The sequence below is a fragment of the Micromesistius poutassou genome, assembly GCF_964030765.1.
Source record: "Micromesistius poutassou genome assembly, chromosome: 4".
NCBI lineage: Eukaryota > Metazoa > Chordata > Actinopteri > Gadiformes > Gadidae > Micromesistius > Micromesistius poutassou.
Genome location: NC_140274.1, coordinates 21,597,415 through 21,624,865, shown reverse-complemented (window position 1 = coordinate 21,624,865; position 27,451 = coordinate 21,597,415). Strand labels below are relative to the sequence as shown.

Below are 27,451 nucleotides of genomic sequence, written 5' to 3'. Positions count from 1 at the left end.
GTTTCCAAGGAAAAAACACAGTGTTGTTGTCATATCAATAGTCAACAGCTTAACAGAGATTGGTCTGAAATGACATGCGGGACATGCAGTGGATTTAAATGCAATAAATGGAACAGGAGAATGGGTTTTTAAGTCAGTGAGAATGACTCTAGTCTCAGGTAATGGAGATAACATGATTTCTTGAAACCGATTTAAAAAGTGTATCAGCACAATTTCCACTATGAGGCTTCTCACACTGTTCACTTTGACAGGTCAAGTGATTGAATTACAACCCTCAGCCTAACACTTCTGTTGACAACAAACGGCCCGTCCCGATAATTTATTGTCTGACATTGTCTGCCATCTGAGTCAATCAATTTCCACCTCTCTTACCTGTGATATATGTTAGTGTGCAGGACTTCTCACGAATGGGGTGCTGCTGCACCCTAAAGCACTTTCTTCTCCGGAAGATGCAACTGTCAATGTAGTGGCCAGTCAGGTATCGGTGAGCTTAGACTACTTACTTGACAGCCACCATTTTATTTGTGTTCTCTCTCCATTTCTCTCTATTTGCTCCTGTCTCACTCGATTTTTCACACGCAGACACACACGCATGCGTACACGCACGCAAGCGCACGCACGCACGCACACGCACACACACAGTGTCATTCTAACACTGGGTAGCCCTGTTGCCTTGTAGAACAGGTTCTGATTCCTCTGAGGGCTCCATTTAACCCCAGTGTTGCACCAGAGAAGGCTGGCTTCTTTTTCATATCCCCGAAAAGACAGGTAGGTATTCACATGAGCTTCCTTACTTTAGTCAGTAAGACCGGGGCCATGCCGGTCATCGAGGTCTGGACCTCTACAATGAATTTGGAGGACCTCACTATTTTTCAAGCCCTGGCTACGGCGCTGACCAGGGCAACAGTTATATTTACCATACACTGAATGTTGATGTGTTTCCCTGTCTTCTGTGTCCTTCCTAGTGCCCTTTTTCTGTTTGGCAACAACTCTTCCCCCCCCCAAAAGTACAAATTTATTAAATATCCTTTCCTACACTCCGACACCTTCCGTAATGCCACTTGATGGGAGCTACCTCTTGCATCGGCCACTGAACCCCTACACATCCTTTCTGCACTGCGCTTCTCCTGGCAGTGTGGATGTTCGCTACGTGACTCTGGCTACTGAGTCACTACTCTTCGGTCTCCAATTGGGAGTTTACTCTAGTTATATATTATGTTTAAATAGACCCTTTACACAGAGGTTTCATCGTGGGACCCATAATCAGTATTCTGAGTGACCCAAGTGTCACAATGATGAAGCCTCAGTAAAGGTTTTATTGGAACAGGCCATCTTGGTGACCCAATGTATCCTTTGCTACTTCAGGGACAGTAATTGCAAGGTGGGGGCAGAGTTAAGTTAAGGGCCCGGGTATGCATGGATAGGTACATTGCCCCCAGGGGTGGCTGGCGGTGTAGGAATGGCCTGCTGATTTTTGCAGCATCATTTATAGGAGCAGACCCTAATGTAAAGAGCATTTTATGGCATAGTTTGAATAAGAAGTAGTAAAACTATTGTAGCAGCAACCGAAGAATCCATACACCATGTGAGATAATATGTTATTATCTGTCATGGTCTGAATTCATATTTATGTTGTTTAGTGTTCCTTCTCCACCTGTCCACCAGATTTCCTGAGACCTTTGCCCAAACTTCACAGATCCAGCCTGCGATCACTTCACTCCCCTCACCTGTGTGTCCTTGTCAAAACCGTCCCACCTGCACCTCATTCCCTGATCAATCTCTTCTCATGCATACGAGTTCAGTTCATAATATTTCTCACATCCCGTTGACTTTGTGGTTCGTTGTGTTTCTCTTGTTTTTCTGCCAGTTTGCGGAACTGTCATTTTTTTGAGTTTCTTTATTAAAAGCCTTTTTGTTACATTTCCAGAGGGATCGTCTGCATTTGGTTCCCATCCCTTTCTGTCCTTTCTGCCCCGCCAGCGCTGGTCCTGACAGCTATGTGTGTATAATTTAGTGGCAACTGGCTGTGATTCCAACAAACGGAATAAACTCCTTTTCCAACAAGGTTGCAGAAGCTACTGCGGCATATACTGGCCTGTTTGGTTTAAGTTGCAAAAAGGTACTTCCAAAAAGTATCACAAAGTTGCCGTGGGTCATAACCATCAGGATTACTTGCCAATCAGTATTTTGAATATTTTTATTCAAACACTAATTTTTAATGTACACACTTACCAATATTATATCCCATGGTTGGCCATCCTTATACAGGAGGGGCTCTTTCTAGCTTTAAGAGGCCCAATAAATGTATCGCCAACAGCAGACTGAACAGTAGACAGCAGGATGAAAAAAATGTAGCCATGAATAGCAGACATTTAATTGTATATTCATCATGGGACCCCAGTAACCTTAATAGGGGAGACACACCAGCCTAGCCAACTTCTATCTGAGAGAGAGTCAATTAAACTTGGCTCAGCTAGTGTTGTTTCTTTAACATAAATCACATATGGGGGCACACGATAACTGGTAAACATTGTTGAAAACAATATTATACACTCAGTATAATTATATGGGAATGGAACCAAATCCTCTCAGAAGAAAACGCTGCTCATATGAAAGGGAATAACCCCACCAGTTATAATGGCACTGAGAAAAGTTTATTGTTTCTTGACATCATTGATGCAGTAAATTAAATTGCAACATGGACAGGAAAACATTGAATTAAATCCACTGTTCACTTCACACTGAATGAAGAAAACAGCTCTGAGAGGCTTTTGGAAATTATGTGTGGGAGCACTGGGATCTCCTCCAAAAGGGGAATGGAACTTCAACATCTTTCTCTAATTGAACCAAGGGTTGTTGTGCCAACAATCATGCATAAGCTATGGGTATGAGCCATGCGTTTGCTGGGGAACACTACTGCATGAGCCTAAGGGGACTCATGCATACCTGTTTTTGTTTTTCAAGTCTGATGACTAAACCTTTGGTTTAAGATAAGATAAGATAATCATTTATTAGTCCCACAAATGGGGAAATGTGCAGTGTTACAGCAGCAAAAAGCAAAGACGATAGTGCAAATAAAGAAATAAAGAAGACAGTAGCGCAAAATACAATAAAATACATTAAGAAAAATATACAAATAATACGAATAATACAATAATGTTGCAATGTACAACAGTGCACTTGGTGAGCATATGCATTGGTAGTGAGTGTGTGTGTGTGCTTGTGTGTGTCAGTGAGAGCAGTACCATTACTGTTCATGTTTATTACTGCATTAACTGATGCCAATTAATGTTTAATTAATGTACCCTTATTGTAAAGTGTTTCCGATGAAGGTGGGCATTCAACTTATACATAAATGTATATTTACATTTCGTTATTGTTCATGATAATAATTGATTGCGAATTGTATGTTTGTATAATCTCATGAAACGATGAATGCCTATACGGTGTAAATAATACCTCAAAGTCACAATGTGTCAGATTGAAACACTCCCAGTAAGTAGGCGGGGGGGGGGGGGGGGGGGGGCGTCTTTCAACTCTACGGGCTGTGCAGCAGTGTGACTTGAACTAGCGTAACTCTGCGGGCTGGGTGGTGTGAGTGGGAGTTTCGAGTTTCGATAGTGTGATTCTTGTAAACAAAGAGAGAGAGATACAGGCTGGACATAATTTTTTTATTTGTAGAATTGTAGGTTGTGATTTTATTGATAAAACAATCAAAATCACAGTCTTATCAGCATTGACACAGAAATGTCCGCGTTATTTTAAAGGGCCTATTATACCACCAGGTGTGAGTGTGATAGGCCGTTACAAGAAAATCGACCCTTCCTTGTGCCTTGGTGACATCACAAGTGGGCGTGTCCAACCTAGGTGTGTGCTGGGTAGATCAGTCTATACCAGCCTACCCAGTCGACTGCAGAAAATGTTGCAGATCCATTCATCATACATCTAGGCGGACACTCCCACTTGTGATGTCACTAAAACACAGAAAAGTTAAGCCGTTTCTCAATACCAAGTACGCGGACTACGTACTCGCGGACTTGGAAGTACGTACTTGGCAAGTCCGGACTTTCAAGTACAGACTTCCGAGAACGCGAGTACGCACCTGCAATTGGAACAGCAGCGGACTCGATGACGCATTCTGGGATATTTAACGGTCCCAAGTCCACACGAGTCACCTCCGATGCATCCTCGGTAGAACGGCCTCATCGAGAACGCATCGAGAACACTTCCGGGTTTTACGACAGTACTCGCGTACTCGCGTACTTGCGTTTATCGAGAACGCAAGTACACAAGAACACACGAGAACGCAAATTGAGAAACGGCTTTAGATTTTCTAATGGCTCGTAATGGCTAATCACACTCACACCTGGTGGCATAATAGGGGCCCCTCTCCCACCGGGCCGCTTAACTGTTGGGCCGGTCGGAAGCGAATAACTAAATTTGATAACAGTGAGTTACTCTGCTTTGAAAGCACATTCAACATACACACACATTCAACATACTACAACAGGGAAACCGCAACCTCTTGATGAGTGCCATAGATTTGATGGATGCTACCTCTTGGGAGAATCCCCCCCACTTTAATCACTGACGTTGGTACAGCCCACAGCGCAACATTATTTACATTACTTTCATCCTGTCCACAGATTAGCGCCTATATGGACTTTGCTAGCATCACTGGAGGTATCGAGAATGGATGGTAGTGGTTGTATGAGGGCAGGAGGGGCTGAAAAGGCCAGGTTTAAAAAAAAGAAGGGCATTGGCTGTTGATGCAAAATATATTAGCCTATTCTTGGGCTCTAGCCCAGTATCACAAATCACAGAATTTGCCTCAAATGTAATTTGTAGAAAAATAAATATTAAGTATGAGCCATAAACCCACTTAAACACATTTGTTGTTCCCACTAGTTATCCAGGATATGCACAATGACATTTTTGTGTTGTTTGCTGGGATATATTATGTGGGATATAATATATGTGGTGGCAGCATAGAGGGGTGGTGACTCCAGGACGCTGGTGTCATTGTTAAGCCCTCAGGAGGTGTCGTGGGCCTAACTTAACGAAACATCGGTGAAAGAGGGTGCTGCATACTGCTGTTAGTTGGGCCATTTGTCTTGTGTTTTTCACCATTGGTTGGTAGCTTAGTGGCCAGCATGCTAATAAGGTTGGTTTGGGCAGGGGCTTCTGAATATATGATTTCCTTGGATTTATTTTGGCACAAGGGATTATAACATCTGATCCTGTGTATTAATGAAATACTAAAAGATTACCACTTAGCAGGCATTCATGAGCGCTAACTGGGCTGTTGGTGATTGCAAAGGGTATTCCTGCCTTACACAGTAGGTTAAACACTCCTGACTGCTGCTTTAAATGCTTTTGTAGCTGTTGGGAATGACGCTGATCCAGACATTAGCCATGAGGAGAGACAGAAATACTGAAAGACAGCTAGAGAGGATACCAGTATCAACATTACATACACATTTGAGTTTTTGCAGTTTACTGGAAAAACACATTACCCACATAGGTAACACATTACCTACACAAAGGACAAGTGATATATGGCTTCAACATGAAAATACAGATGTTCAGAAGCCTTCACAGTGTAGATTCACAGGTAATCATAGCTCTATAAAGTAGATCAAAATAACATTAATGAATCCAATCAAATCAGTACAGCTCATTTCACATTGCCCCACATAAACTCAATGTAATAAAAAGTAATAAAAAGTTGATGCTGAAGTGGTTGAAATAATTAATAGCTGCTCTGGTATCTGTTTTCATAAAACTTAAGTGCCTATGGAGTATGGCCTTTTGCCATTTTCATATTAATGAAGTGAAATGTTAGGTTATTTTTAAATTCCTGTTAAATATAATTAGCTTAAAAAAAAAAACACAGGATAGTGAGAACTGAACTAAAAATCCTCTCCGCCCCGGCCCTGCATTCAACTGTCAAACAAAGACAAACAAAAACAAACTTTGGGCTATAAACAACGGTGTTGATTGTTGCCGGATGTCCAAAGACCGATTTGACACATGCGCAATTGTTAAAGGAGTTTTTTAGCTGGATTAAGCATTGTCTTGAAAACCTTAAAGATAAAAAAACAAAACACTTGATTACAAATTTGTCAAAATGCAAATTCTTTTGCCCCATGCCAATAACTTCCACTACAGGAGCCGATGTGGAAGCCCCATTCATGTCATGCTTTGTCACAACTCTGCTTTGTTTTTACAACAAGGTGCCTTCCGTCCACAGACACCCTTTGTATTCTGCTGCTCCACAGCTGGTTGTCCCGTGTGTGAACAACTTGATCCCTATTGTTTTAGGCATGGATCAGTTGTTTGCAGCTGCAACACTGTTCAAGTCCTGATGTGTGGGGGCATTCGTTCTTATTATATGGTTAAAGCAGCTTTAGGGGAATTCATCAGTAAATACCTGCATTTTGTGTTCAATGTTTCACACATGACAATGTTTCATATTTATCTTTCAGATGGTGTGCTGAAAGTTTAACTCACTGACTTTGATTTGTTGACAATCATTGAATAACACTGCATGCTATATTATAGCGTTCAAGGCTAATGCTTAATAATAATACAAATAATAATCTAGCTGCTTCACTGCTAAATGATGACTTTAAAGATCATATTGGATACTGATGCAAAACTGAGAGTGCTGCTCATTAAACCAACTAGTAGCCACATTACACAGGCAGATGGTCACTTCTAGATAAGAAGCAGCTGAAGCTTTTGCTTCACAAAGAGGACTTATAATCGGTTTATGGAGTGGGGGAAAATAACCACACAGTACTCCAACAGAAGTTTCACCTTGCCTTGGGTGTTGAAAGATCTTGGAAAAGACTAGTAAGGAGACGGTGCTGGTGTCACTGCCCCGGGGCCAGCCTGCCCACAGTGTCTGCAGCCTTGACTGGCAGACTCTCCTTATCACAGCCCAGCCTGCAGTGCAATGAGACAGCACATGGTCTTAGCACTACCCAAACAGCCAGGCAGGCTATCATCGCTGTCTGCATGTACACACACACACACACACACACGCACACGCACACACACACAGCGCCCAAACCCACGTGCAAACACACACACACTGCGCCCAAACCCACGTGCGCACACACACACACACACACACACACACACACACACACACACACACACACACACACACACACACACACACACACACACACACACACACACACACACACACACACACACACACACACACACGCGCGTGCGCACACAGAGGCACACTTGCAAGGATTTGAACTCATAGTCCCATGACATCATAACATCTTAAACTCATACATACATCAACATCCTTACTGGAACCCTGTTTCCTATTTTCCTAGCAGGCGAGGCAATGCATTATTTAAAGCGCACCATCAAAAAAAACCCTATCCCTAAAAACCAAGCTCCGGAATAGGGGAGGAAAGGGAAAGTAATTGCTTGGGTCCATTGTATGGTCGTATGTACTTACTCGACGGGGTGGCGGCGTCTGTACATCTTTTAAAAGTGACAGTTTCTCGAGGGTTTGGGGCTGTTAAGCAAAAAGTAAATATTAATCGTCTGTGTTGTGACAGACAGCTCAACAGTCGTCTTTCTGCCTGCCTGGATTATGGGCCTTGATTAAACACAGAGCGTATTAACCACGGAGGAGCTCAAACCCTGCGTCTGCCAAGCGCAAAGCTTTTGTCAAGGAAATGAGCTTTTACCGACTAAGACGCTTTTGTCGCTGGAGGTCATCCAACAAAGACACGACACCGCCCTGAAGCGGAAGAGGAGACCTACGAAGGAGAAGCAACAGTCAGGGTGGTTGTTTTTATGCAGACTGTACGTCGTCTGTCGGTAGGATGCGGACACTTTAATCCGAGGTAGTGGTGGATTTCATGATTCGTTTGAATGAATCAGTTCGCGTCGGTCAGTTCGCCAAGAAGAGTCGTTCATTCGTTTGTTTGTTTGTTTGTTTGTTTGTTCGCATTTCCGGTAGCGGTGAATAATGATTCTCAGTCACTGAGTCGGTCAGACTCGGCTCCTCCCTCGTTCTCAATCTCAAACAAATCACGATCGTGCAATGGTGCAAACGGTCATCAATCAACACAACATTAACTAAGTTCCTTTTAGCTGAGGAGTGCTTCATGTTCAGAATCGGGATGTTGTTGCCTGGCTGACTCTCGTGACTTCTCAGTCCTCGAGTCTTCATCGCTAAACACAGTCAGTGAACGAACGGCGACTCGCAACTCAGTGACTAGTGGGTGGAGCTGGGAGTCAAGTCTCGGAGAACGAACGAGACGAACGACGACGAACGAGAGCGGCGAATCAGGTCGGTTTGTTTGTTTTAAAGAGTCGTTCGTTCAAACTGATTCGTTCACGAACGAGCCACCACTAATCCAAGGTGCGGTCCGTCCATCACACATCGGGGGGTTGGAGGAGGACAGGGGTGGGGCAAGTGCAGATGACACAACATCCAGTGCAGGTGCTCAGGGTGAAGGGATATTCAAGGTGCGGGGTTGGTGGTGGTGGTGGTGGTGGTGGTGGGGTTGGCTGGTGCAGCTGATTCCCATGGCAATCAGCTGTTGGGAGATGCTTAATTTGCATTTAGATCACAAATTCAAATTTATGTTGATAAAGACGTGTTTTGGTCGAAAGGGGAAGATAAATTGGCCGTAGATAAAAAACCTGTGGGTACTGGCCAATATTTTCATATTCCTATTCAGAGCAAATTAACAAGATTCCTTGGAACACAGTCGGGCCGTGTAGGTTAGCACTTTAAATCCATCCTGGTTGTTTTCCATCTGCTCTGTTTTGAAGGACTGCATGTCAACCGGATATCTTAATGATCAGGAAACCAGCTCTGCCCTCATGCAAGCCTCTCATTACGAATAGGCAAATTAATGGGGTTTCTGCAAACAGATTTCCAATTTAGTTTCAATACATTTCCAATTTAGTTACAATACATTTCCAACACACACACAATTGCAACACACACACTCGCACACAAACACACGCACACACGAAGACACACACACACACACACACACACAGACACACACACAAAACAATTTATTTTCTTTATATCCTCCATTAACCTTGAATCTTGCATTTATACTGCGCTGACATTGAAGACGTTATTTAAGTGTGTGTGTCTGTGTGTACGTGTTTGGGTGTGTCTGTGTGTGTGTGAATGCGTGTCATGCATGTGTGTGTGAATGTGTCATGCATGTGTGTGAATATGAGTGAGTGTTTATGCAAATATGTTTTGTGTTTCCATGCATGCACACACATGACCCCCCCCCCCACACACACACACACACACACACACACTGCGCCCAAACCCACGTGCACACACACACACACACACACTCACACTCACACACACACACACACACACACACACACACACACACGTGCGTTAATATTAAAAGAGAAAATGGGTTTGGCATAAGCTTCAATAAGCTCCTTGGCAGGCTGGAGGAAGAGCTGGGAGGAGATTGATCATTGTGTCTCCGGCAGATAGATGGCCGCTCCGCTCACAGCCGGCTGCCACCCAGGTGGGAGCGGCGCCCGCCCGCCCGCCAAGACAGCCACTGAGTTGTGGACAAAAAGGATACAAAGGGCCGGGGGAATTCTTTGGATAGTAACTCATGCACGCCGTAATTCATTTCTACACACGCACACTTTTCTCATTCATGACATCCTGTTGCAAACGTTACACTCAAAACAATATTCGGAAAAAACACTCCGTGCAAAATAAGTGCGAGAATATCGGGAATACCTCAGGGGAGATGCGGCTTATCCTCCACGATTTTAATTGGATTATCGGAGGTGGCGAGACACGTTACTAGCAGTGTCTGAAGCAGACGCAGGTTTTAACATCAGGAGGAGAGCAGAAATCCCGTGATAACAAACTTTTTATTGTTTGTATACTTTGTTGAACGTGTATATAACAGCCAACTCTTTTCTCTTGGCCGAAGGACGTAAGTAAAAATGAATCTGCCCCATGCATCCAAAAAAATATACTGCCAAGCGTAGACCTGGCCGACGGATAAAGCTGGGTCTCCATGAAGCTCTTCCTGAGCGTGGCATCGCGGGCCAGGAGGGCCGCGCCAGGTCATCGGCAGGAGGTCCAGATGCCTCATTAGAGATTCTAAACGTAGCAGAATGTTGATTGCATTCATGGCAGGCGGCGTGGAAAACGAATAGGTAGGGAAAAATGCAGAGCCAGGGTTAAAATGTGATGCAAACTCCAACACTTTCTCTATCATTAAGCTGGAGACATATGCGCGCGGTCATGCAAGCAGACGTAACCCTCCGAAACATTTGGCGGGTTTGTCTCCGCTTTGAGGCTTCAGAGAAATGGAAAGTTTATGAGGTCACCACAAGTGCAAACACGGCTGCCAGGCTTATATCCTGCATGCAAATTCATAGAACCACAAACAGATGCACATCTTGAAACATATTTGCACAAAACAAAATCCTCCTGCACATTTTAGCCTGAGGTTATCCTGAAAAAATAGTAACGATATATTATAATAATTTATGGTTTTGTATTTTGTGTCACCTCATGACACAACATTGCATGATGAGACATAAAGAGTCTATTGTTTGACATGAAGTTGTCATTTTTTATATTTGTTCTTCTAAAGAGCTTTGGTGGCGGTTCCTTGTTCTGATTATGTTTCTTTATGCAGTATTATCTTGGGTTAAACCATGTTCAGTGTACTCTGCAGTAAAAGTGTCTCATTAAGGAATAAAGGATATGCAGCACATTGATAAATAGGAAATGTATATTTATGCAGTAATACCTTAACTGAACCCCCTTTTCCGAGTTTAATCACGCAGTAGTAGCGATACTGAAATACACCCGTTTCTCTGAGATTACTTCTAAAATGTCTAGCAGACAAACTGTGAATGAATGGCTTACAGCGACAGATATCAATGTGTGCTTGTGTTGAACAGTTTGCAGATGGTCAGCATCTTGAACAAAGTTCTCGGAAGCGGTCTTCCTGATTACTGGAACACGTTCATATTGATGAGAGCAGTACGAGAAAGCCTTGGTGGGCGGGGCCGAGGGACACAACGTGACCAATAGGAGCGGCATAAAACGGACATACTGCACGGTGAGCCTATACTCGCTGTAGCACTGATATGTAACATTGAATACATTCTGGGCTATTCCTTCCTCTTCTACCTTGATTTTAAAAAAAGCGAGTAAAGAACAGTAAAATTCCGACATCAAATTGCAACGCAGAAAAATGTAAGCATTGTTATCATGCTGTGATTTCATTAAATTTCCCTTAATTCAACGTGGCACGTTGCATCTGGGACATTTGGCACTATTATCTTTCCATACAAATGACCTTCAAACATTTTCCCAGAACGTAGAGTGTGACCTTTTGAGTTTAAACGGTGATGACAATGAAGGTTACGCTGCTGCCCCCATGCTCAGTGTAATGGAAGCTGGCAGAAGCTTGCTCTACCGCTCAGCGGGGGCTTTAGCTGCCGTTTAGCTTCGCAGGAAGCCGTTCTCAGAAGTCGTGAGCACCCGCCCACCGTGATAAGTACCACAGCGCAAAGCGGAAAGGACCCGGGGGCGGACGACAGCGACAGAAGACCCAAGACACCGCAGCCCCGGCGCCCGTCCACTGGTGACCGCCCGGGTCACGCCTGTCCACCTGCTGGTAATTAAGATCGGTTCTGCTGCTCGCTCGCCGTCGTCAGAGCGGCCAGGCGCCCACACACACACACACACACACACACACACACACAAAAACACGTACACACGCACACACAAAAACACATGCACAAACACGTACACACACGTATACACGCACGCACACACACACACACACACACACACAAACACGTACACACACACACACACACACACACACACAAAAACACATGCACAAACACGTGTACACACACACACACACACACACACACATACGTATACACGCACACACACACACACACACAAAAACACATACACAAACACGTACACACACACACACACACACACACACGTATACACACACACACACACACACACACACGTATACACGCACACACACACACACACACACACACACACACACACACACACAAAAACACATGCACAAACACATACACACACACACACACACACACACACACACACGTACACACACACACACACACACACACACACACACACACACACACACACACACACACACACACACACACACACACACACACACACACTAACACATCACCAGTGCAGTTCGTCAACTCCAGCCATTGAGGTAACCCTTAGGAGCTAAGATCCATTTACAATAAGCACAATTGTCAGTAAACCATTACACCAACAAGCAGCATCCCCGAATGCATTTTCTTTAAGGTCAACCCAATGAAGAGCTAGCTATATAAACACGATTACAGGGAATTGTTAACACGACACGAAAATGATGAAGACGTGTTTCTAGAAGTGTTCTGTTCCGCTGTGCTGTGAGAAAGTTGTAATGGAAAATCGATATGTTGTTGACTTTCATCTATTTTAGCTTTGTTTTCTTCAGGTTGTGTTATCTAGCCACCCATTCCGCTTTGTTCGCTAGTGTTATCTCGCTCCCTTTGTAGTGAACCTTTTGTCTGGGAAAAACCAGTCCCAAGGAACTGGTGATGCATTGCTTGACAAGACCACAGGCAATCCTGTCTGTTAGGTAAACATTTCCCACCTTTGATTATTGGGAATTGCATTGCGAGGAGGGGCTGAAACCATGTTAAATGGCTCTGTGAAACTGAATTCTGGGCTCTGCTAGAGAGGAGCCTGGTGTATGCATACATTGAATTGTTTTTTTCCTCCTACTATTTTGCGGCTTTTTTGCCTTTAGAAGTGTCATCTGTCCTCGCAATACCTCATGAAGGAATAGACACGGCAAAGTACAACAAAGGCAGAATTACTGGTTTGATATGAGGCCCACAAAGTAAGGGACTTCTCGAAACACATAAAAGCAAACAACATGAAAATATGTTTCCATGCCGATGAATAAGGTATACAAAGCTCCACAATTGTAATGAAATAAACTATAACATTTAAGGCTGTTTTGTCGTTTGATATGCAAGGCGTATTTTTATGATTATTGGGGCTAGACTTTATAAATAATGTGTTTGCCACTGAATGGCCACTATACAGTATATTGTAAAACCTAGGCCATCAATACAAAACCAACAAGGGAAGAAGGGATAGTCATTATTATGGTCAAACTAGCCAGCCCATGGCTGGGGTTTAAATATTTATAAAGCACTGAGTAAGGGGCCTCAAGGTATGAATTAAAATGGCCATTACACTGTTTGAACTGGCCTTTCCAACTCTGAACCAAGTGCACGTTAGTTTATTTTATGTTCGTACTTATTATATTCAGATAGGCAAGGCAAGGCAAGGCAACTTTATTTATATAGCACTTTTCATACACAAGGCAGACTCAAAGTGCTTCACATATAAACATTGTCATACAATAAAATAAAATAATAGATAAGTAAAAAGTAAAATAGATAGAAAGTAAAGGCAAAGTTAAAAAACAACATTTTAGAAAGGCAGAGTTAATAAAAATGCATTTTAGAAAGGCAAAGTTACTAATAAAATAAAAATAAAAATAGAAACATTGTAGATTTAAGATTTAGCAGAAAGCTAAAGCAAACATAAAAGTCTTCAGTCTTGTTTTAAAAGCTGTCAGAGTTGGGGCAAGTCTTAAATCCTCAGGGAGTTTATTCCAGCTATTTGTTGCATAGTAACTAAATCCTGCTTCCCCATGTTTCGTGTTGACTCTGGGGATAATTAACAGATTGGTCTCAGAGGATCTTAGTGGTCTAGAAGACTTATGTAGTGGAAGCATATCAGTTAAATATTTTGGCCCTAAACCATGTAGGGATTTGTAGGTTAGCAACATGATTTTAAAATCAATTCTCTGACATACAGGGAGCCAATGTAATGATTTGAGAATTGGTGTAATATGTTCAAATTTTTTGGTCTTTGTTAGAACTCTAGCAGCAGCATTCTGAACAAGCTGTAGTTGCCTTAGAGTTTTTTTTGGGAGACCTGTAAGGAGACCATTGCAGTAATCAAGCTTGCTAGTGATAAAGGCATGTACAAGTGTTTGTAAGTCTTCGGTAGACATTGATAATTGATTCCATTGTAAAAAAAAGACAAACAAAATTAATTTGTGATTAATTAAACTGAGGCTGGGAACCAGAAGGAAACAGTTTAGCCAACAGATGAGTTAACTTTTAGTTTTCTCAGGTGCTTACCAATCGAATACTTACTAATGCTTTAGAAAGCAATGGAGATGCTAATGCGTGCGTGTTGTACATGTGATGTGAAGGATAAGCAGCTCTGCAGTGCAACAGCTGCTATTACACAGCTTTCCCACCAATACAACAACAACAACAACAACAAACAAACCATAAACAACGCAGACACCGTTTCCTCAGTCTAGCAATTTACGGCTGTCATTGTGAAACTTGCAATCATTCCGACTAGGTCAGCAAGCAAAAGTATGTGTTTGTGAGGGTCTGGTGTCGGGAAAAACTGTCCATGGTGGAGAACACACTGGCTGACACGCACGCACACACACACACACACACACACACACACACACACACACACACACACACACACACAAAGGCTCTCACAGTCACACACACACACACACACACACACACACACATACACACACACACATGCTCTCACACTCACACACACACACGCACACGCACACACACACACACAGTTAATTCAGAAAATAAAGGACAGAAAGGAGAAGGAAGAAGTGCGATAATGATTGTCGACAGCGGTTTGCTTTTGCTGTTTGTGGACGGCACGTGTCATGGCCTTAAAGGACACGCAGGACCCCCGACCTCACCTTTGAAAAAATGCTTTCAGGTTTTACCGATGCACACTGGGGCCAGGCCGTCGGCTGTCACATACAACCACCGACAGCCTTTAATTTAAACGGTCCTCCGATTCCCTCTAGACCCGTTCAAAGAAATCCATACGTTGCATACGGTGATCAGCGAGAGGATGCTCCACTGAACCATGGGGCCCGGCACGGGGGCCCTCTCCTCTGTCACGCCCTCGTACCCGCTGTGTACACGTCCGTCGACGGAAGAGAGTGGGCGTGTCCGACGCATGAAGGGGTAAAACACGATAAACGTATGCGTATAACGTGCGTATAACGCGATCTGATTGGCCGACGGATCCGTCGCTGCCTGAAAAGTTAAACCTTTCTCAACTTTTGGACGCAAGAGACGGAGACCGATTTGACGGACGGGACCCACAATGCATTTCGGGAGCGTCCCGTGTAAAGTCAATGAGATCTTTTCGACGGACGTGTACAGCGGGTAAGAGGCGTTCCAGAGGCTCCCAGAACACCGACCTGAAGCCAGGCGTCTGGCAGAAGGATGCGGTGGGGGACTGTTGAGCTTGTGAAGAGTGGGGGGGCGAGGGGGGGGGAGTGGGGGGAGGGGGCGGGGGGGGGGGGGGAGAGCAGGAGTCAACTCAGAGCAGACTACAGAAATAATGAGAGGAGAGAGGCGAGGTTCACTGAAGAGGGGGAGAATCAAAAGCTGTATGCATTGGAACGCCTCCGGGGCACTGGGAGATCGGGAGTGTGTTTGTACCATGTTGCCAAGTGTGTGTGTGTGTGTGTGTGTGTGTGTGTGTGTGTGTGTGTGTGTGTGTGTGTGTGTGTGTGTGCGCTCTGAGTGAGAGCATCCTCACCAACAGTTGGGATTTATACACGGCTGTTTTCAACAGAACTATGCTCTGCTACGTTGACACAAAAGGGACATCACAAATTTAAAAATAAATTTTATTAACTTTTGTTTTAACCCGACATTAACATCGACAACCTTCCAAAGTAATGTTTTCGTAATTTTTTTGTATAAGTCACAGCAATAAATACACATATCATTTCTTTTTTGTATAATTTTTTAGATGTGTTTTTGTATTATTTAATATAAAAGAACTGAACAAAAATTAGAAGACTGCAGCTTAACAGTGATAAATCTTTCTCCTGAGCAGCTCCACACATACATAATGAGCAGGAGCAAACTATCCATCATAATAATAATCATCGTCATCATCGTCATCATTACTGTCCTCATTTAAAGCAGCCGTTTCCAAATTAAAACATTTTAAGAGCCCAAGATGGTGTTTCGCCTCAGAAACGTATTATCAAAGTACTTTTTTTTTTTTCTTCAGAACAATTAGCTGTAACAATCGACCATTTAAAAAACAAAATAAACCAAAGCAAGAAAAATAAACACATGAACACACAAAAAAGTATCTCATGCAGATTATTATTTTTTTTTTACATCATTCAAATACAGAAGCACAACAAGCCCGGGGCAGAGGGCTGCGTGTGGACCGCATCGCTTGGTTTTGTACTAAGTTTCACTTTATAAAAAAAGTAGCATCGTTCACGCCAGAGAATACTAAGTATGTTCGTACACCTCCCGTTATGATATGAAGTGTAAAATGCATAGAGAATGTATTATTGATTTTCATGGTCATTACTAAGAGAACGTTTAGATACCTGTTCCATAAACTGCATACACTGTTGTCCGGTTTTAAACAGTTGAATTGTGCTTTTCTATTTTCTTTTTTTTTTGATGATTGGGATTTTCTGTGTTGTTGGGCTTCACAGCACCTTACCCATCCCATTGCAGAAGACTTTCCAGATACAATAGTAGTATGCAACCTGACAATGTTCAATCATCAAAATATTGTTTTAAATGTTGATAAGAAAAGCATTAAAATACTTCCACAGTCTTTCACTGCAATGTGTTTGTTTTGTATTTGTCATTTTTGGCAAAATATTTGAGGCGATAAGCAGAGAAATACAAAAAACAAAGAATCAGGCACCTTCAACGACGACACAGAAATGCCCATAAAAATTTTGAGGCATTTGACACTTTTACTAGAAATGGAGATTTGCTAAAGATTTATCTGTTACTTTAATCAATGTTCACCTACACTTCACATGTCACAAAGATAATGACATGTGATGTTGTTTTACAATATACACAACAGTTGGGGTGCCGAATACTACTACAGTACACCCAAACCATGAAGATAATGAAAGTGAAAGTACTCTCAGACAAACGTCATGAATTTTGCGGTGTTAAAAATATAAATAAACTATTGGCGCCTCCACTTTCGAATGCATATTGCAAAAGCAGCAGAGGAGGCAGGCACCCTGAGGTGTACATAAGAATATGATACGTATAATAACTTAGAATATATATATATATATATATTTATTAATTTCCTCATATATATCTATATATATTTTGATGAATGGCACTCTTTCAAAGTGTGGATAAACACAGTAATTGTAGTCTGCAACATTTTTTTGGTCTTTTTTTTTTTCCCCCCTCAGTCTTCACTCCTCTCAGCCTCAGTCTGTGTCTCCACCTGTTCCGTCTCATCAGTTCTCTGCCTCTCTCTCCTGGAGCCACAGCGCTTGCTGAGCGCCGGGTGAGCTGTGAACACCTTGGAGCAGCGGCGACGGTCCGGGGTGCCGGCCGAGTGCAGAGACAGAGGGATGGAGCTCGGCAGCTGGAAAACAATAGTGAGGGGCCGAGAGGGAGGAAGGAGGGAGGGAGTCACAATGTGAGATAGCTGAGATCACGACAGACAAGTGGAGTGGAAGAAGAAGGGGGGGAGGAGGAGGAGGAGTTGGAGTCGGGGGGGGGTTGGGGTTGGGGGTGGGGGTGGGGTGGGGTTGGGGGGGGAGGGGAGTTAGTTGGGAGGGTCACACAGTGTCTCCCTTCACCTGGTCGTTGTTGTTGAGCCCCGGCGAGGGCTTGCTCTTCATGGCCTCCGTCCCGCCCCGGGACGTCTCCTGCAAAAAGAGACGCGGCTTCCATATTGACGTGACGATGCGCTTGTACTCCTTGCGGAAGTTCTGGTTCAGCAGGCCGTAGATGATGGCGTTAAGGCAACTGTTAAAGTATGCCATGAAGTAGCTGACCACGAAGAGCCACTCGGGGATGTGCGGCGCCACGGCCTCGGGGTCGATGGCCACCGCCAGCCCGATGAAGTTCAGCGGCGCCCAGCAGATGGCGAAGAGCACGAACACGACGAACATGGTGATGAAGTTCCTCAGGTCGCTGGGCTTGATGCGCGGCCGCACCTCCGACTTCACCTTGCGCCGCACCTGGATCACCAGGATCCAGATGCGCAGGTAGCAGAAGGTCACCACGGCGATGGGCACAAAGAAGTGGACCACCACCACCGTGATGGTGTAAGAGGTGCTGACCGTCTGCACGAACGTACATGAGTAGACGCGGGGGTCGTACTGCAGCGAGCCCACGAAAAAGTTGGGCACAATGGCCAGGATGGTCAGCACCCAGATGAGCGCCACCCACAACAGGGTGTTGCGGTAGCTGTACAGCTTGTCATAGGAGAAGCTGTGGCAGATGTAGCAGTAGCGGTTGACGGCAATGCCCGCGATGTTGAATATGGAGCCGATGACACTCAGGCCCATCAGGAAGCCGCTCACCTGCCGGACGAGGGGAACAACAGACAAAGACAAACAGATCAATGAGAGAAAGAAGAAGACAATCTAAACAGGGGAGAGAGTGTTAGAATTAAGAGAGCTTGATATAACTTGTTGTTGGCAGTCAAAAGCTGTTAGCGCCCACCTTGCATTGGGTCTCTCCCAGGGACCAGCCATCATGGAAGATGGCGTACAGCACCAGAGGGTATGGGTAGAAGGCCACAACCAGGTCTGCAAACGCCAGACTCACCACGAACACGTTCCCTGTCCACCGGAAAAAAAGAGAGACACGAAGGGCAAGGCGAGTCAATGACAACACTAAAATATGCATGGATATGAGGTTGGTTCGTTCTCGGGAGGACATTCAGCAGACTTGCTGACTCGCTAAGGTGACATCACAGGGACTTGGCTAAAGTGCCAATCCCCGTGAGTAGTGGCAGCCTTGCAGTATGTCCGGCCAGGACGTGCCCGCGCCGGCCACTTCATAATCTCTACCTATCAATCAGGCCAGTGCGGCAGGCCCCTCTGCTCAGTGGCCGAAGCGTATGGATGCTCACGCCCGTTCGTCAGGGGGTGTGCACTTTATAATGGGAATTTTATGGGAATTATTATGGGAACGTGACAAAGACCACTGGATCACAATCTTAAGTGAGGATGTCATAGGGGCTGCTAAGGGGCACACTTAAGTGTCATTGAGATGGAAATGATTTGATGCCCAAATGAGTTGTGTTGCCAACTGGCACAATGCTAAGCCAGGACGCTCTCTTATGTGTTGTCATCTATTGTCACCGCGTTTAATTGGATGAGAAAAGGTTTACATTGCGTTTAATTTCTGAAAACTATCAGACGACAAGTCCCGCCCACTTTAACGAGATGTTATTGTCAACAGGATATGCATTACGTCCAGGGATTGGGTTATTTCCATTTTCAACAGATATGACACCATGTCAGGCCCTAGCTGCTCCTGTTCAGCAGAAGGGGAGCTCTGCTGCAGGTCTTTTTCCAACTTCTACAATTTGTATCTGGCCATTTTATTATTTCATCCTTCGTTTTTTCTCCAGACGGCATTCTCACATTCTCAGACGGCGCTGGTGACTCATGATGGTAGCGAGCTTCACTATTTCCCAAGTCAATTGATTTTTCAATTTGTACGGCATGGCAACTCCGAATGTCTACAACTTGAATGGTCCTGAGCAGTGTTTGTAAAAACGCTGTTTAAAATAACGGCGTTGGGTAACGCCGTTATTTTTTCAGTAACGGGATAATCTAACTAGTTACTTTTTTCCGTCGTTACAACGCTGTTACCGTTACTGACAGTCAAATGCGGTGCGTTACTATGAATTGCTTGAATAAACTGCGTAATCCGAACGCACCCCTGGCTCCACACAAACTGATGAGACCGGGTGGTTTAACAAAGAGATAAGTGATTATTATTCGCAAAGGCAGAGTCATGTTTCATGGTAGCCAATCGGAGCCAGTGTTTTTACACACAAGCCAGGATACGCGTGCCCCCACACACACACACACACACACACACACACACACACACACACACACACACACACACACACACACACACACACACACACACACACACACACACACACACACACACACACACACACACACACACACACACACACACACACTCGATGAAGCAGTAGAAATGGCGAGTCCGGAGCAATCCGATGAAAAGTTGGCATTTTCAAGGTGGAGATATAAGCACTACTTCAAATTCATTGAGGTCAAAGGCAAGAACGTGCATGTAAAGTGAACATTATGTCCAGGAGACATAATGACTTTGTCGACATCCGTTGTAAGCAACTCACAACGACACACGCATCTACAAAGCTACCTTTTTTTTTACTACTAACTCTGTTACTTTTTGGAACAAGTAGTGAGTAACTATAACTCATTACTTTTTTAAAGTAACATTCCCAACACTGATCCTGAGTAGCTGTACACTATTTGTGCACAGCAGTTAGACTGGGATTAAACGGTACAGTACAGGAACGGAAGCGGTTGCTATAAATTGCACACGGGCGCACTCACTCACCCCGCAAATTTGAACGCCCACATTGGCACTACTAGCTACTCTAATGTCACAGTTAATCAATGAAGCGATAACCTCTTTGTGGAGGCTCCGGGGCTACGGCTCAGAGGCCATGGAACGGAAGCGGAGGGCGGAGTGGGCTGGTTGCAGTCGCTAAGCGGTGAGGGGAAGAACTCATGTGCTTCCTGTTTCTTTTGTGCCTCATACAGAGTGATTATGTGCACGAGGTATTGCCGGCTGTCGGTCAATCTAAAACTAGTCGTTTTCATGACTCCCCTTGAAGCACACATTTTGCCACTCACATCTCTCTCGGGCTGGGTGTCAGAGCCTCGTCGTGACGACGTACCAACCGTCTGCACGTTAGCACCTTATCTCTGGCATGAGCTGCACCAAAATTGGAAAACTTCAATTACTCGTTAGTCTGAGAGACTTTGGATTGTTACTTGCTGAAAAAACCTTTGTTTTGATTGATCCTTCTATGTCTCTATAATTGTCTTTTTTGTGATATTTTATCATGATTTCAGGGCTCTCATGCAAAAGGGATTTCGATCTCAATCGACTTCCTAATAAATAAATAATGGTTAAGTAAACATTTCCCTAAAACAGCTTTTTGAACTGGCATTTCAAAGGCCGTAAACAAACCTCTAGTAGATTCTATATAATTATTCACATTCTTTCTTTACTCAATCTTCCAGAAAGTTTGGACAATTTGTTAAAGTAACATGTTTTTTTGGTGATGGGCTCCGTACACCAAAGAAACAAGAAATGTGTGACTTGTTTTAATGTGTTTTCAGACGACAAAGGGAGTCTAGCGCACCGAATGTCTATCCTTCCCTCTGCTTTGAATCTTGGTCACAGTCCAACTGGGCAGATGAGGGTATATCATTTGCAACTTGCATTGAGAAGGTTATTCAATTTGACTTTGAACGCTTTATGCACTGTGGTAAATCACACCTAGAGGGCAGAGGACAAAAAAACAAACTGAACAGTAATCAAATGATCGCGTACTATTGTCATAACAGAAATAAGGTATTGAATATGACTTCCAACGACAACAAATCAACATTGTCAAAGCGCTCACAAGCCCCTCATGCCCTTGCCCAAAGCAATATCAATACTACGAGACAAGAGGAGTGGAAGCAGGGCATCTGAACAGGGGAGGACTGCCAGAGGAAGACAATAAGCTCATTAGCATTGTGATCTAGGTGCATATTGATGCGGCAGGAACGATACAAGCAGAGGAGGAGCGTGACGGAGAGACGGTAAGTGCGGTGGCGGGGGGCTGGGGGGAGGTTGGGGATTTCTTGAATGTTTCATTCCACAAACGGGGCCGGAGCTTGGGAATATCGAACACGTTGTACTCTTGTTTTCCCTCCACCACATGATGTGTGTGTGAGTAAACAGAGCGGCATGAAGAGCCACACACTAGCGGTTAGTGTGTGCATACTCGTATTCCTAGCCGGATAATGCACGCGCATGCGCCCTCACACATGCACATACACACATATATACATGCACACACAAACACACACACACACACACACACACACACACACACACACAAACACACACACACACGCACACGCGCACACACACACACACACACACACACACACACACACACTAATTCAAACAAACCAAAGCACTCTTCCACTCTATAAATATTTCTACCGCTATATAAATAAAAAGCCCAGCACCATTGTGGTGAGGTGGTAAACACTAGGGTGCCACTGTGCTGGGGATTGATTGGCCCACTTACTGCCAGTGCACTGCGTGGTTCTATCGCTCCCCGGGCACGGCTACGTCACGTAGGTACTCATCCGCCAAACCCACACCCCGCGAGAGCTTCTGTTACCGGCGCCCTGAAATCCAGGTTGCTTTAGTTTGGGTCTTTGGCCCCTTCCTATACCGTGGCAAAGTGATTCCTTGGCCTCTCTGAGGCTTGGAACGCAATGTGCAAACAATCCATTGGAGATATCTTTGTCTGTTTTCCACTTTTATAAAGCATGGCACGTATAAACTTCTTGGTTTTTCAACCTGGACCCTATTTCCGATCATTTAAGGTCTAAGGGACTAAAGCGGACAACGGTTTCTGGTGTCGGTCCACTATTGAGCGAGAGTGCTGCAGCTGTAATCCGCAAAGCGGGCTGCAATGTAATCCTTTTGGGAAATAGGGCCCAGTCGATTTACCTCCTCTTTAACTGCTTGTTTTTGCCACTGACAGACTCATATTATATTATAATATATGGGAAGGATCCCTATAGAGAAATACAATACATACTTTTTGCCTTACCTTTCGCTACAATAACTGATGTGTCTGTTTGTTATTGTGTCCAAACCAAGTATCAATCAGTGGAATACATTTTATTCCCCATGTGTATTAAGAATACATTTTATTCCCCATGTGTATTAAGATTTATTTCAAAAGTAATTCATTCACCTCTCTTGTTATCTATTTCTAGGAGAAATGCACAAATATGTTAATAAATAAATACATGAATAAATAAATAAATTGGCGAACCAATTATTATCGGAATAAATACACGCGTCCGTGTTTCCCTGACTGGACAGAATATTAAACAGCGGGGGGGGGGGGGGGGGGGGGGGGGAGAGAAATAATAACTTCTCGAGATCTCATTCATATGCACAAACTCGCTATTGTTATCGGCACCGCTCGGCCAAAAGTTTGAGCCAAACAGCAGCGGGTCTGCTGCTCTGGCAGCTGCCTGACCAGAGGGGCCCGTCAGCGCTCGACGCCTGCGCTGCCGCGGCTGCTGCTGGATCCCGTGGTACGCTGTGCGTGTGAGAGTCGTCCCAGCTGGAGCGTTGGAGTGTCATCCATTTGTCTGAATGTGTCTGCAGGTGGGTTAAGTGCCAGATGAGGCTCAAAGCAGGTCCGACCCTCTGTCTGTCTGTCTCTCTCGCTCTCTGTCTCTCTCTCTCTGGCTCGCTCGCTCTCTCTCTCTCTGTTTCATCCTGCCACTTGATTCGTCTGTCTCTCTCTCTGTTTCATCCTGCCACTTGATTCGTCTGTCTCTCTCTCTGTTTCATCCTGCCACTTGATTCGTCTGTCTCTCTCTCTGTCTCTCTCTCTCTCTGGCTCGCTCTCTCTCTCTCTCTGTTTCATCCTGCCACTTGATTCGTCTGTCTCTCTCTCCCTCTCTCTCTCTCTCTCTCTCTCTCTCTCTGTCTCTCTCTCTGTCTCTCTCTCTCATATCTCTATTTGGTGGGCCATTCATAATTAAAACTCATTAACATTACATTTTCTTTGAAGAATGCATGTTGACCTAAAGTGCCTTGTTATTTCTGAAGCAGTGAGAGCCAATATTATGTTACCATATCACCAACATGATCTTGTCTCAAATAGATGTACATGTACAGTAACACACACACACACACACACACACACACACAACAAACAAACAACAGTATGTGTGTGTGTCACATGCTGACGCTATGAAAATATTTCACAAATTAGTTTTTCCAGTTTAGAAGGCCTTTGATTACGAGAGGATACTCATGGTTTCGGGGGAGATAAACAGAGCCCTTTGCTTAAAGCACTGCAAAGTTATCCCCTAATTTTGTTACCTTGATTTGCCCTACTCTCCCCCAACAGCTTGCGTACCACAAACCACAAACAAAAACAACTTGTGCATGTTGCAGTGTGGCTGTTTATCCTCGCACTGCCATCAACACCATTACATAAGACGGTGCTTTACTCTGAACCACTGTCTGAGGGAGGGAGGGAGGGAAGGAGGGATGGACAGAGGGACAGAGGGAGGAGGGAGGATGGACAGAGGGAGGCAGGGAGGGAGGATGGACAGAGGGAGGCAGGGAGGGATGGACAGAGGGAGGCAGGGAGGGATGGACAGAGGGAGGCAGGGAGGGATGGACAGAGGGAGGCAGGGAGGGATGGACAGAGGGAGGCAGGGAGGGAGGGAGGGGTGACGAGGAGGAGAGGTAATCCAAAAGCTGGGTCTGGGAGTGTGGGGGAGGATTTTGAGGTGAGCTCCGAGCCACTCCAGGTTAATGGGCCCCGGGGCCCCGGACGTGTGAGCAGCAATGTGAGGCAGATGAAGTGGTGGCTCCGGACACCTCGCTGGCCCCGCTCCCACCGCCACGCTCCATAACCACTTCATCCATTATGTATCACAGGGGCAAAATGAGAGGGAGGCTAAAGTGAGGAGAGAGAGAGAGAGAGAGAGAGAGAGAGAGAGAGAGAGAGAGAGGAGAGAGAGAGAGAGAGAGAGAGAGAGAGAGAGAGAGAGAGAGAGACCAAACCAACACACTAGATCACACACTCAGAACAAGATGCAGAGTTATTAAACTAGAAGTGTGTGTAAAATAAATGGACAGGAAGAGAGGGGTATAGAGAGGGAGGGGGTGGTGGTGGTGGAGGAGGTGGAGGATGATGACAATGATGACAGTTCCACCAGAATTAATTAGAGAAGGTGTGAGCAGACACCAGCAGGTCAGCGACACCAGAGGAGCGATGGGGGGGGGCTTTCTATTGATTTAATGCAAGGGTTATACATGACAGCCAGTACGAGAGTGGGATGTGAGAGAGAGAGAGAGAGAGAGAGAGAGAGAGAGAGAGAGAGAGAGAGAGAGAGAGAGAGAGAGAGAGAGAGAGAGAGAGAGAGAGAGAGAGAGACCCATTAACCTGGAGTTGCTTGGGAGCTCACCTCAAAATCCCTCCCCCACACTCCCAGACCCAGCTTTTGGATTACCCCTCCCTGTCCTCCCTCACCCCCTCCCTGCCACTCACTCACTCACTCACTCACTCACTCACTCACTCACACACACACACACACACACACACACACACACACACACACACACACACACACACACCACACACACACACACCACACACACACACACACACACACACACACACACACACACACACACACACACACACACACACACCACCAGAAAAGGTTGATAGCAGTGTGTGGGGGGGGGGGGGGGAGGTAGGGTCAATGTAAACAAATGGTTGAAACATAAAAAAAACACCCAAGAAACAAAACAAGGGACATCATCACAATCAGAGGAACCCAGAGGGTTGACTAACAAGGTCGGGGCCCGGGACCCAGAGCTGCAGGCGAGGGAGGGCTTGGAATAGGGTATAATGAGAGGGGCACTTGCCATTAGTCCCCCCGCGTGGTAACAATGGTGGAGTAATTGTGTGGCGTTATCAATGCTAATTAGCTAACGAGCCATTCACAACCGCTTGCTGAATGGTGTGCGAGAGGGTGCTGAGAGCGGCGTGACATCACTTCTGGAATGATACGGTGATATGACCTTATCCGTCAGTTTGGATTTTGGTGATGGAGATCTTTTGGTTCTGCGACACTCGTAGCACGAGTGTACCCATTCACCACCCCTCTTTAGTCAGCGAATGACTGAACTTGAAGGCAACTTTCAAGGCTTTTACAAAAGTTGTACTTTGTAGACAATTTGCAATTTGTGACGGGCCAGGAGAAAATAATACTATGCACTCCACATGTTAAATGCCTTAGAAATTATGAAACATTATCCAGTATTTGAGAAGGTATGCATTGCCTCTCTTTTGAAACACTAAATATGTCTTTCTCTTCTTTAGAAAACACAGTAGGAACCGGGTCAAATTGTTCCACTGGCACCTAAAGTACACTTCCCCTGTTGCATAATCTGAGATAGCATTACTACAGACCTTGGTTCATTGGTTCAAACAGTTTATATTCTCTGTTGAGCAGACACCAAGGCCCTTACATCGAATAGTGCAACACAGGCTAACAAAATCGAAATTCTACGAAAACTGGAAAAAAAAACGCTGGAAAGACAATCATAAATTACCCCCAAAACCAATAAGTGTGCACATCGTAAAGTGTGATAAATATTGTAGTGTAAGCACTAAGCTCTCAGCCTGGGCATGATAATGATACATTATGTATCCGGTATATTCCTATTATATAAACAATGTACATAGTCACATAAAGAATTTATGGGAGCAAAGACAGACAGTGTCAGGTGAAACACAGATTAAAGTAATAGCCATCGAAAAACAACAACAAAAGAAAATCACTTGGGACAAATTTCCCCTCATTAAAAGCTTGCTATTGGCATTGTCGCTGTCCAAGGTACTGGATTCAGGTTCCCAGCTCTGTTCAATATTTCATTGTTTTTCCAAATGGGTAATCTCCTTCCTTCTCTCCTTCCTTCCTTCCCGCTCACACGCTGGGGCGAGGACACATCCACAGCTCTGGGCGGTCGCTTTGCTTGCCTGGTGCTTGATACCACCTGTCTGGTCCGGTCGGTTGGCGTGGCGCGCAGCGTGCATGCAGAGCTGACCGCGGGGAGGGGTTAGGGTTAGGGTTAGGGGGGGGGGGGGGGGGGCTGCCAGTGCTGATAGTGGGCACCATGCCACTTTAATTTAAGCTGTCAGATTAGGCGACGGCTCATGTCAGCTCTAGCGACAGCTCCGATTGATTGCATATTGATAAGCACCGGGCGGGACTTACAAGGACATATGAGACCGGCTCCAGGGGAAGAGAGACACGGAGGCAAGGGGTGAATGAATGGGCAGGCTTTTTTTTTTTGTTGTTGTTTTTGTTGTGTGTGTGTGTTTTCGCTGTCGACCCAACAGACGAGAGACCCAGAAAGCACACAACAAGAGGCTAGGAAGATGCAATGAGTCACAGTGAGAGAGTGACAGGGGCAGAGAGAGAGAGAGAGAGAGAGAGAGAGAGAGAGAGAGAGAGAGAGAGAGAGAGAGAGAGAGAGAGGAGAGAGAGAGAGAGAGAGAGAGAGAGAGAGAGAAAAAAACAGCTAGAGGCCTGTTCCGGAGCAGCATGCCTTGTGC

General features: G+C 44.9%; 1 protein-coding gene across 1 annotated transcript in view; it reads right to left on the bottom strand.

Annotated features, from left to right (window-relative positions):
- Positions 1-17,425: 17,425 nt before the first annotated feature.
- mtnr1ba (melatonin receptor type 1Ba) overlaps positions 17,426-27,451 on the bottom strand; it is a gene marked incomplete at both ends in the record, with an annotated part of 41,713 nt that continues 31,687 nt past the window's right edge. Inside the window, 3 exons of the mRNA XM_084466288.1 lie at positions 17,426-17,608; positions 17,826-18,554; positions 18,697-18,815. Coding sequence (XP_084322414.1) covers positions 17,426-17,608; positions 17,826-18,554; positions 18,697-18,815 — 1,031 coding nt within the window. The remainder of the gene's footprint in view (positions 17,609-17,825; positions 18,555-18,696; positions 18,816-27,451) is intronic.